At 42.1% G+C, this 11,275-nt stretch overlaps 1 protein-coding gene across 1 annotated transcript; it reads right to left on the bottom strand.

The window, feature by feature from the left end:
* Positions 1-3,335: 3,335 nt before the first annotated feature.
* On the bottom strand, positions 3,336-8,628 carry LOC139915743 (terminal nucleotidyltransferase 5A-like). Its single transcript, XM_071904476.2, has 2 exons — positions 7,961-8,628; positions 3,336-6,675 (listed from the first exon to the last, which is right to left on the bottom strand). Exons 1-2 carry the CDS (start codon positions 8,384-8,386, stop codon positions 5,860-5,862), a joined length of 1,242 nt encoding a protein of 413 aa, XP_071760577.1. The 5' UTR covers positions 8,387-8,628; the 3' UTR covers positions 3,336-5,859.
* Positions 8,629-11,275: the final 2,647 nt, after the last annotated feature.

Below are 11,275 nucleotides of genomic sequence, written 5' to 3'. Positions count from 1 at the left end.
AGCTGCATTATGATTCATCAGATGAAGCTCAGGCCCCATACTTTGATGACAGAGATGTCTCACTTCGTACATGGTTTATAAACTCACATGATTAAAAAACACATAACTGAATATTTGGAATTTGTATTAATATACTGTATTTTTTATGCATATCTATGTAATTGCTCATTCCTATTGCACTTTCACTGTTTTAAGCCACAAGTTACCTCACGCTAATCTTACTACTACCTACTACTATTACTGCTATTACTATTACCTATTACTACTACCTACTATCATATCTGAGGGGATACTTTAGGAAAATAAAACGAAAAGTTATTAATCTTCATTTCAGCTTTTCAGGTGTAGAATTTCTTCCAGAACAAACTGTGCATCAACCCATGTAGTTAATAGAAACATGGATAGCACTTCACAATTTTTCCAGTCCATGAACTTTTAAGCACCGATAACATTTGTTTTGTCCCTCCAATTACATTATTGTACCCTGTAATAATTTTTTAAACCTGCAATAAGCAATTTCAAACCCTGTAACCAATCCTGAAACTAACGTGTGCTACGTGAAGATTTCCGTGAGACGTAATGATATAAACAAGTAGCCACACACGTGGACCAGCTGTGTTGTTGTTTTCACCTCTTTTCTAAAGCGTGTTGTTAAAGTCGAGAGAAAAGGCGAATCGATGAAGCGAGCGAGTAAACGTTTTCAACTAGTAAAAGTGCTACCTACCTCTTCACTTGTCATTGTGGGACATGTAACCTTCAGCAAGAGAAAAATCTGGCAAAGCGAGACTAGTAACCGGCAATATTTCTCTGTAGGTACGTTTATTTTAGCCATTAGCCTTTATGCACAGTTTGTCCTTAAGGGCTGCTGTCGCCCAGTAGCTTTGCTGTGTGTGTTTACAAAATATGTTGCGGTTGCTGTCACCCTCTAGTGGTCAGAAAAAATTTGCTTAGTGTAGCTTTAAGTATGCAGTAATTACGAAAACAGTTACACCATAACTACCTTATAAATATCTCATAATTACAAAATTGTTACCCCTTAATTCCCGGACTTCTTTTTTTGTTACCCTGTAACTACAGCATTGTTATTTTATTAGTACCCCATAATTACGAACTAGTTACACCGTAATTAACGGGCTGTAAAATAAAGCGTTACCAAATGTTAAAGGTTTTAGAAACATGCATTGAAATCACTTTCAAACAACTGTGTGAGTAATGGTAACAGGGTTGACATACAGTATGTTATGGTTTGTATGTAAAATTTGCTACAAATCCACAGGATTTAGGTGCCTGAGTTGGACCAATGTGTTTTTTTCTACAAGTCAAACATGTCCTCTTTCTGATAGAATGTTAAAAAGATGAAAAATAGATACTGGAAAAAATAGACATCACTGTGTCCAAAAGGCACTCATTTCGAGGAATGACTCATTTTAACCCATTTCAGTGGCACAATTCTTTCGAATGGCTTTAAAATGGGAGATGGATGGTTCAGTTGCGACTCATTCTGACTGACTTGACTGCAGGAACTGGGGCTCCACTTCTAGCAAATGAAACTTCTATTTAATGGCTGACTCCATTTTGCTCCACGTTTACTGTAATGATTAAGTATTTTGATATGATTTTGTTATTCTGTACAACCTGATACTTAATTATTCTTTTTTTTTTTTTTTTTTACCTTACATCTGTTTGTATTCTACCTGTAGTCCTAACAAAATGGTGTTTTGGTAGTTAGAATAACCCTGCATTTTTTTAAAGTGTGGTTTTGCAATGGGAACTACATTTTACCTTGACCATGAAGTCATAACCCGAATTATTACATAATGCAATTTTCCCTTATCTAGGTTGTTCTCTGTCTGTGACCCTCTCAGCACACTGCATGACACAGTTTTGAGCCTCAACCCGCCGGTTGAGAAAATATTGCTTTAGCGCACCCTGGTAACACACTTCCTAAGCTACCTGTGTTCCTGGGTCAGCTGTTCTCCTTGTTGTGCAACACCCTAAATGCCTCAATCCCTTGTTCTCAGTTCCCTTTAAGCCCTTGATAAGGAAGTGCACTGAATTTCTGTCCCTTCCAGTGAGAAGAGAGGACAAAGTGACCTAAAAGACAGCAGGAGATGGGGGAGGTATGTGTTACAGTACAATAGCCAGCAAATCCCTCCGCAGTAACCACACTAGAGCACTGAGCACTGAGCACATGCGTATGAAGGGAGGCTAATCAGCTTTCCGCAGACGGGCTAATGTCCTTACAGTGGCTGAGAGGGGGGCCTATATTTAGCGTCCACTCTCTCCCTCTTAACAGGGGATAACATTGGCTCGGTTCTCTTCTCCGCAGCTCCTCTCCGCCCCCCCCCCCCCGGCTGATTGCCATCCAGCGCAAAAATCCATCAACACCAAGCAGTGAGGAAGGGAAATGAGTGAGGACAAAAAAGAGGGAGGGCATAGATGTAGTAGTAGTAGCACAAAGCATTTACAAAGTGACAGAAAACAGAGTGTGAAACAGAGACTGACAGAGATAAGAGATAATAGATTGGTACATAGTAGAAGCTCATTGAAAGTTGTGTGACAGCTGAATAAATAAGGTTAAAGTTAGACAGACAGAGAGAGGAGACAAAAAAGGGTGACAGAGAGACAAGAGAGAGGGGAGAAAGAGAGGAAAGAGAGCATGAGAGAAAGTGAGACAAAGATTATTTTTTTCTCAGAGCTTCAATGTCAGCAGGGAAAGTGACATCTGGAGGCCTGGGCCTCCAGGCATTAGAGTGATCCAGACCTGGAGCCAATCTACTCAGTTACCATGTCCCTCTGGAGAACAAGGCTCTGCTGGTAGTAAGGTATACCACGCACCTTCTACCTGCTATTCCAAATCCACTCACAGCTGACCAGGTCTGGCAAACTCTGGGATGACGGACGCTTGACGCTTGACGCTTGACGCTTGACGCTTGACGCTTGACGCTTGACGCTTGACGGTGACGTCTCTCCGGGTGGAAATCCGTCACTTTCAGCTGTCACTTGCTGGCAGCATCAAACATGCCCGCTTGGATTGTGCGGGCACCTTCAGACATTCACCTGTTGAAACCTAAGACAAACTCAGACTTTAACCTTGTTTCTCTTCGACTGTGTACCAAAGTATGTCTAAATGCCACAGCTTTTAACCTCGACTGCACTAAAGTTTCATAATTGTAAAACGTCTGAGAACCGTCAAGGAGATTGTAGTTTATTTCGTCTATGTAGCCAGTAGTGTGTGGTGATAGTAATGGGAGAATTTTATTGCGGTGTTCACATCTTCAGCCACTGAATCATACAAAATGATTGAATTGAAGAAGCCTTGATTTTTTCTCTTTTTTAATTATCAAGTCAGTCATCTCAAACACTTTTTTCCACATCATTATTTCCAAACTGGATGGCAATTAAAAACACAAGCAGAACAGTGAAACAATCTCTTTTGAGCAACAGAAAACCATCGGCGACAGCACTGAAAGAGAACCAAACATGTTGCTTGAGCATCACAATGAACACAAGTTAATCTGCATCTGAACATAGCCACTGTGTCTGCCAGCACTGCTCTTCTTGAGCCAAAATAATATACAAACTTGCACACACCACAGAAATACTCTTAGACTCGACAACTCATCCTACATGAATCTGACTACGACATCAGCCGGACACAAACTGTACAAAAATAGAGATTGATAGAAAAATAGGAGATCTGATCAGGTTTTAGAGAATAATGCTGAGGCTCTTGCACTTGTAGAGCGAGTTTACTTGCTAAAGTTTCAAGATGAAAAAAATTAAATAAAAACTCTTAGCCAACTTGTCTTATTGCCATTTAAATATCACTGCGATTGTCTTTATTTGTATTCTACTTTTTTTTGTATTCTCTCGTCATTTTGTTGGTGGAAGAGAACAAATTAGACAGCTGCCAATTGCTCATACAGCCCTAATTTCTCACATCTCAATCTAGACAGTAAGATGAAATATGTATTGGCCAATGTTCACTGAGATAACTTCATCTTTGAAGCTTTTCTGGCTACATGCTTTTTTTTTGGAAAATATCTTCAGAATATCTTCCCTGTCTCTCCTCTACCAGTTGTATGTTTTACTCCAGTCCTATCAGGAGCTGCTCTGCTGTGACATCCCTGTATACACAATCCAACCTCCACCCCTCTGACAAACATACAGGGTGTCATGTCACTGTGTGGCCTGGAGATATGTGCAGGCGTCACAACCGGGATGCGTGAGGGGATTCAGCAAGTCTAACTCTCTTTTCATTTCATCCTTCAAAATATCACAATAACCCCCCTTACCTCTATCTTTTATTCTTATCAACCACTCCTCCCCCTCCTCCCACCGCACACACACACATCATCTCTAAAGATGATGACATTGTGTTGTTTCTTTCTGTGATAAATGACTTTTTGGTTATCAAGCTGTGCATTGGTCCACGTTATTTTGCAATCCAAGAGATTGCAGATGAGAGCAGAGTCTTGATCTAAGCCATATCTCTCTCACTCACTCTCCTCCTGCCAAACTTCTCTCTCTCTCTCTCTCTCTCTCTCTCTCTCTCTCTCTTTCTCTTCGATACTTCTACCCTCTCTTTTATTCTTATCAACAATTTTGAACCCCACCACCCCATCCCTCCCCCCTCTCTCTAAAGATGATGAGATTGTGTTGATATTTCCTCTGACTTTTTGGTCATCAGGACGTGCACTGATCCAATCGGACTGCAGATAAGAGCAGAGTCTTGATCTAAACTACGTCAAAAGTCAAAAAGTCCAAAAGTCCAAAACACCCCTCAGTGTAAGAGAACTTTCTCACCATAGATAGACTCTCCGGTCCCCATTACATTCATTTTCACCTTGAACAGACTGTCAACTTTTAACAGTTTAACATTTTAACGGTGCTCTACAATGAAGAATCACAAAAAAAAATAATCTTCCCTTTAGGCTTTTTCTAGGCACTTTAAAGAAAATTATTCCTGTACAGAAATAAAACATGCATTGTTTTGTTGTTCTGGTGTATTTTTTCAAGAATCAAACAAACTTCGGTATCAAAGTAGATCTTTGGATTTGTAAACAGTGTCCAGTTCCTCATCTTGCATTGTCTGTGAAAAAAGAGTTTCACTTCTCATTGTCACTGGTGCACATGGAAAGGTCAGAAAGTCAGCTTTATTTGACCAAGAATCAATATCTTCGCAACGTCTTGTTTTGTCCTGTGATCCCTCCTTTGCTGTGTGTGCGTGTGTATGTGTGTGTGTCTGTGTGTGTGTGTGTGTGTGTGCGTGAGAGAGTCTTTGCACAAGTTAAGAGGGTTCAGATACATGTTCATCACTTGGAGTGTGAATGTCCAGTACCAGTGAGTCATACCTCAGAAGACATGATGTCCAGTCTGTGCTCACTTGTCCAGCCTGTTGTTTACTCTGCCAAATCAACTGTAGCATTGATGAAGGAACACTAAAGCTGACCTAGGAGCATCCTGTAAGAGTCTGCCTCTCTCACTGGCACCGCTCCCTCTGACCTGGCCTCCTCCTCCTGTGGCACTCTACCCTGGAGAAAAGCCTTTCTCCTGCTTTCTGCCTCAATCCAAGTTCTTTGTCCTCATTTCCCTTCCTTCCTTTATTCTCTTATTGTTTTTCCACCCTTTATTCTTCTCATTTTCTTTATATATTTTTCTTTTTTTTTTGCTTATTCTCCTCAACTTTCCATCTCAAGGAAGAGGAAAAGAAGAAAGACCATCATTCCTCATCATCCACCTTTATAGAGGATAGGAATTCCACAAGTTACACTAAAGTGTAACTGGGGTAAAAACAAATTTATCACAGTCTTACATTAAGTGTAAGACTGTGCATGAATCTGCACCAGCACACATTTAGTTACAGGGCAACCAGGTGGCGTACATGGGGTGGTGCGGAGGAGGGTGGTAGTGGTGAGGGGGCGAGGGAGGACAGGAGTAGATGGGCTGAACCTGTGCCACATAGTAGTTGCTGAAGTTGCCGTCAGAGACGTAAGGGGCCGGCTGGTAGAAGCAAGTGACGTTGGCAGCGTTGGGGATGGCGTTCTGCTTGGCCAGGACCCGTAACGCCAGCGAGGAGATGAGGCTCAGTGTCTGCCGCCTCTCGTGGCCCATCAGGCACACGGTGCTCTCCTGGACCACACTGTACAGCGTGGCCAGATAGTCATACTTCCGGTCCTCCAGGTCCACAAAGTGGTTCTGCAGGTAGGACTCCAGCTTTCTCCGCTGCTCGCCCACCTCGGGAAAGTCTATGAAGAAGCGCGAGCACATGTAGCGCTGCAGCAGTTTCATCTCCTTGTCAGAAGCCGCGCGGAAACCCCGTACCAGCAGGTGGCAGTACTTCAGCAAACCCCCGCCCCGGATCTCCTCGGGGCTCCGCGTGCAGATGAGGCGCTTGCGAAGGTGGTCGAGGGCGGCGGGGAAATCACCGTAGACGCTCTCGCCGAGGATGGTGGGGTGGAAAGTAGCAGCCATCGGGTGCTCAGAGCACTCGTAGAAGAGCAGGAGAGAGTCCAGGCGGATCTGGAAGGAGTCCACGCTGAACTCGAACTGCCGCCGGAGTGAGTCCACAAACTTGAGCTCCACATTCTTGCCACGGTTGTTGGAGAGCGAGATGAGGCTCCAGCGGTCTGAGTCATTGCACACCTTCACCATCTTCTGCACATAGGCCTCCTGGGTACAAGCACATAAGTGAAAAATTAGGTGTTGCTACAGGTTAAGAACGATACATTGTAATTGTGTGTTGATACATGTCTGTTGCATCTCAGACAAAGTTTGCATAGAGATGGAAATTTAAGTTTTAACTCAATGAGCCAATGAAGTGAGTCAACCCTGGTCATAGTCACCAGGCCTTGTGGGAACAAGAAGATGAACAGCTAATCTTAACCCCTACTTAGTTACATATCCATACATAATGTGTTTTAATGGGGTTAATGGATCTAAGAAGACACGCTGGTATGAAAAATCATAATGTGTGAAAAAATCTTTCATGTATTATTCATTTCTATGCAGAATCATTTTGGTTAATCATAGTTTTGTTTTCTATTATGACTTGTATCAATATTGGTACTGTATGAACTTCCAAAAGATAGTACTACAGTATAATGACAGCAAATATGATAAGAACGTTTTGGCACACTGAGGTCCAGAATAGTTTTTATTCTCAACACTGAGTGACAATTTTAAGTAGAATGTTTTTTTTCACCCCACATAGGTGTACTGCTTTTTCAGTGTCTGTTTACCCTTTCAGAACTACAGTATAATATTTGCTACAGGATTGCATCAAAACAGTTTTTTTTTTCTTATCTGTTAAGAGTACACACATGCCTATCTCACAGCCTAACACACAAACATGTCCATGGTTTAGGTTTAAGAAAGTCTGCAATAGATATCTGACTTGTCTTAAATTAAGACCTTTTCTGATACAAAGTTAACCATAGTCTTGGTTTGAGCAGGCGGCAACAGACAGATATTGGTGTTTGCACCACTAGATGAAATCTTCATTTGGTCTTTTATTCAGATGTTTTGGCGAGCAGATCAGTTGGTGGGTCATTAGTAGCCTAGGTAGTCTTCGGTATCCAGGTAACTGAGAGCCGACTGATTAATGTGGATCCGACTCCAATTGGATTAGACGGAATCCTCTTTGTGTTGGAAAACAAAGTTTTTACTATCTGCAGCCCTATCACTATGCAGCTTAGATGAATTGAGGGCAGATTTAAACATATCTTGTTTTCCAACATTTATTTGAATTTACCAAAGTGCATTTGTCCAATTTGTGCATTTGAAAATGTACATAACTTCCCTCTGCACTACTAAAGTGCACTAAACTAAACTAAAGCTAGAACTAAAGCTCAGCATATCCTTCCCTTACCAGGCAAAGACAATTGGCAAAGAACATTTTACAACTGGAATAATTATTATACAAATAATCATAACTTCTAAATCTATAATACTATACCTTTAAGGTCACTGGTGTAATCTTTTCTTTATTCACTCCTTCGGGCAAGAAGTCCAGAAGAGAGTCCAGAACTATATCTTTCACCATCTGAAACTCCATCTCTCCTTTCAGATCGGCGCAGAATATTAAGTCCAGATCTTTCCATCCCAGACCGCTGTCCTCATGCAGAACATGGCTGGCCGCGGAGCCGTTCAGGCGCACCTCCCGGACGTGTATCCGCTTCTCCTCCATGCGGCACCGGACCACCTTGACGATGTCCCGCGGCTTCACCTCCAGAGTGGGGAAGCTCCATCGGCCGTGGATGGGGATGGAGCTGGTGAGGATGGAGTCCAGCCGCTGCACTTGCTCCCAGTTGAGCACGCTGAGGTTGATGCTTTCCCCGTCCAGGCAGCTGTCCGCCGGAGCCGATTCAACCTTCTCGTCCATCTTTGTAAGAGGTAGACAGGAGAATGTAAACGACAAAACTTTCCACTAACTCCCTCTGGAGTAGTGGCATTAGCTGGGTGTATCTCTCTGTAGAATTGTCTCTTTAGAGCTGCTCTTTATCATAACAATAAGATACTGGACGACAAAGCATCTCTACGCATGACGAGCAGAACTGGTTGGGCGGTGTAATGGTTGTCCTACTTCTTACATAAAGTCTGGCAGTCCAGACTAATTCAATTCAGGAGTTGTCCAGCCGTTAAGGCTCAGTCACTGTCCTGCATCTGCTGGCCCGCTGTGCGCTCCGCTTCGGCCGTGTCGCCAAACTCTTAATGTCGAAAACAAACGTCCCGCACAATGTCAGCTTTTCCTTGTATTCCAAAAACTCACTGACCCGTCCATCACATGCAGTGTTTTAGTTCTGTCCTCTGTCTCTCACTTTTACGCACAGACGGTTGCGCGTCTCTTCTGCGTAACTGCAACTTTACGCATCCTTTTAGCTCCTGCTACACTTTTCCACTGTACACCTACTTTCACCATTTGTGGAAAATGGTGTATGGCTGCTTCTTATCCCTTACATTTTGGCCGTTTTTCGCTTGCTGGTGCTGCGTAATGCCACAGAGGTCCCACTCCACAGCTGCTGGAGAAGTTGTGAACAGTATGCTTCCCGTCAGCGGAACGGCGGGGCGGGTCGGTTTGATTGATAACTCCACCTACTAATAGCTGTCGCAGCTTCCTACATTGTGCATCCTCAATAGAATTATCTTGGGAACTGGTCTAAACACTGATCTAATTTCAGTTTTGCCACTGCTCAGTTTTACCACTGCAACGAGGAGGAAGTGCGTCTAGAGAATTACAGAAGCCTAAAATCACTCACAGTTTTATGTGACTTTTACTTTTACTTACTTATGACTGAAAATAAAAGCATGCATGTCAAGTGTATGACGCTCACATACACAGGGACATATGTGCAATCACTTCATTCTGATACTGCATGACGTCTACTAATGTCTAAACTTTGTAAGTAAAGAAAAATGTGATGAAGTTGCCATCAACGCACCCTTAAGTGTGTGCAGCAGTGCAGAGTCTGAACCTCCACAGGTGAGGCTGGGAAAAATCACATACAGCTAACGCCCTCTAGGGGTGGCTTTTCCTTCGCTCATCATTTGGCCCTTTACTGCAAGCCTATGTACTATTCCGTTCTCACAAATTACTGTAAAACTTTACAAATTAACTATAGTACATATGTATGTGTGCATAACCTACATCACAATGAAACAAAGAAAGGATACCATGTCTCTCTCTGTGTGTGTGTGTGTGTGTGTGTGTGTGTGTGTGTGTGTGTGTGTGTGTGTGTGTGTGTGTGTTGCTTTAAACATGTCTGATGTGTAAGAAAGTGTGTCTGCCTGTATTTAGGGTATAGGCCATAGTCTCAGGCCAGGTTAGTTGTCATGGAGAATCTATCAGAGCAAAGCTTCGCGGGCATATCTGCGTCACTGCAGACGAGCCCATAAACCAGCTTACTGCAGATTACCCTGTATGTGCTGTGACACACACTTACACCACACACACACACTCTCACACACACACACACACACTTACACCACACACACACTCTCTCTCACACACACACACACACACACACACACACACACACACACAGTCATACACGGATGCACAAATGCATGTACACTCACACTTCTTCTACAGATACATGCAGTCCTTATACCTCTTTAAGGTAGAGATAGCTATAACTAGCTGCTATCTCTTTTTCAATGGTGTTCATGCTATATTTTGAAACAGCAGGTTGCTGTAAGTAAACAAAAGACATATCATTTTGTGTTCATAATTAAGTGCATGCTCTGTGCAAGCTGGTCCATGAAGCATTCTCCCTTTCAAAGAAGCTGGTGATAAATAAAAGGATCAAGAGAGAGGGGTACATGATGCTGCAGCCACAGCCCATGAGCATAACTCAAATAAATGTTAGTTGTATTCAAATGGAAAATAGGTTTTTAGGACTTTTTAATGACCAATTGAAAATGAGCCACATATTGTCTATGAATACAGATATATTCTGGGGATTTTACTGAAGTAGCTTTGAGCGTGACTGCAGAAATTCTCCACTCAGACATGCAAATGACCAAGATTATGTCAGCATTGATCATTAGAAAAGTTTGTCTTGAGTTTTTGGTGGAAAAATGCAGAAGTGAACTAGCTTGCATCTCTCCTTTGTCAAACAAACCGTTTGTTTTAAATATTTAAACCACTTGGGGGGATGTTGGTTAACCTTACCAGATACTTGGACAGCCACAAAATAACATAAATTGAGCACTCTTGATGTTTTTTTTTCTTTTTACTTTTCTAAGTGTTTTACTTACTGTATAACCACACTTGTCAAACATGCAAGTTCCTGTTGTTAGAGGTAACAATTAGCATAGTCTCATTTCAAATGACTGGATTTTATTTCAGAATAGTGGATGACAGTGTCATCCACTATTTTCATTATAATCATAATCAACAGAAGAAGAGTCTGTAGACCTGACAAGGTAATGTACGGCTACTCAGACATTTGAAAGTTACATAATCTAGCAATAATTAAATCCTACAAAACCTAGTCTTGAGGTGTGGGGCCTTCTTGCATCACAAAGGGTCAAAACCCAAAGGCCAATCCAGCAGTTCTGGCTGATGCTCTATGCTACGTACTGTAAATGGCTATTTGTCTGGTAATAACGTAGCTAATGTATTCCTGTTAAATGTTTGAGTCACAAGGGGATAGTCATCGCATCTAATAGTCATAAGTATAACAGTAATCAAAGTTTGCATTAGTCAATAGTTATATGGAAAACTGAAAACAATTTCAGCATAATGCAAAAACTGAAACTTTATTAGAGC

The sequence above is a fragment of the Centroberyx gerrardi genome, chromosome 18 (assembly GCF_048128805.1).
Source record: "Centroberyx gerrardi isolate f3 chromosome 18, fCenGer3.hap1.cur.20231027, whole genome shotgun sequence".
In the NCBI taxonomy this organism is placed as follows: Eukaryota; Metazoa; Chordata; class Actinopteri; order Beryciformes; family Berycidae; genus Centroberyx; species Centroberyx gerrardi.
The sequence above is the reverse complement of the archived record's forward strand: the minus strand, read 5'-3'. Positions and strand labels throughout refer to the sequence as shown.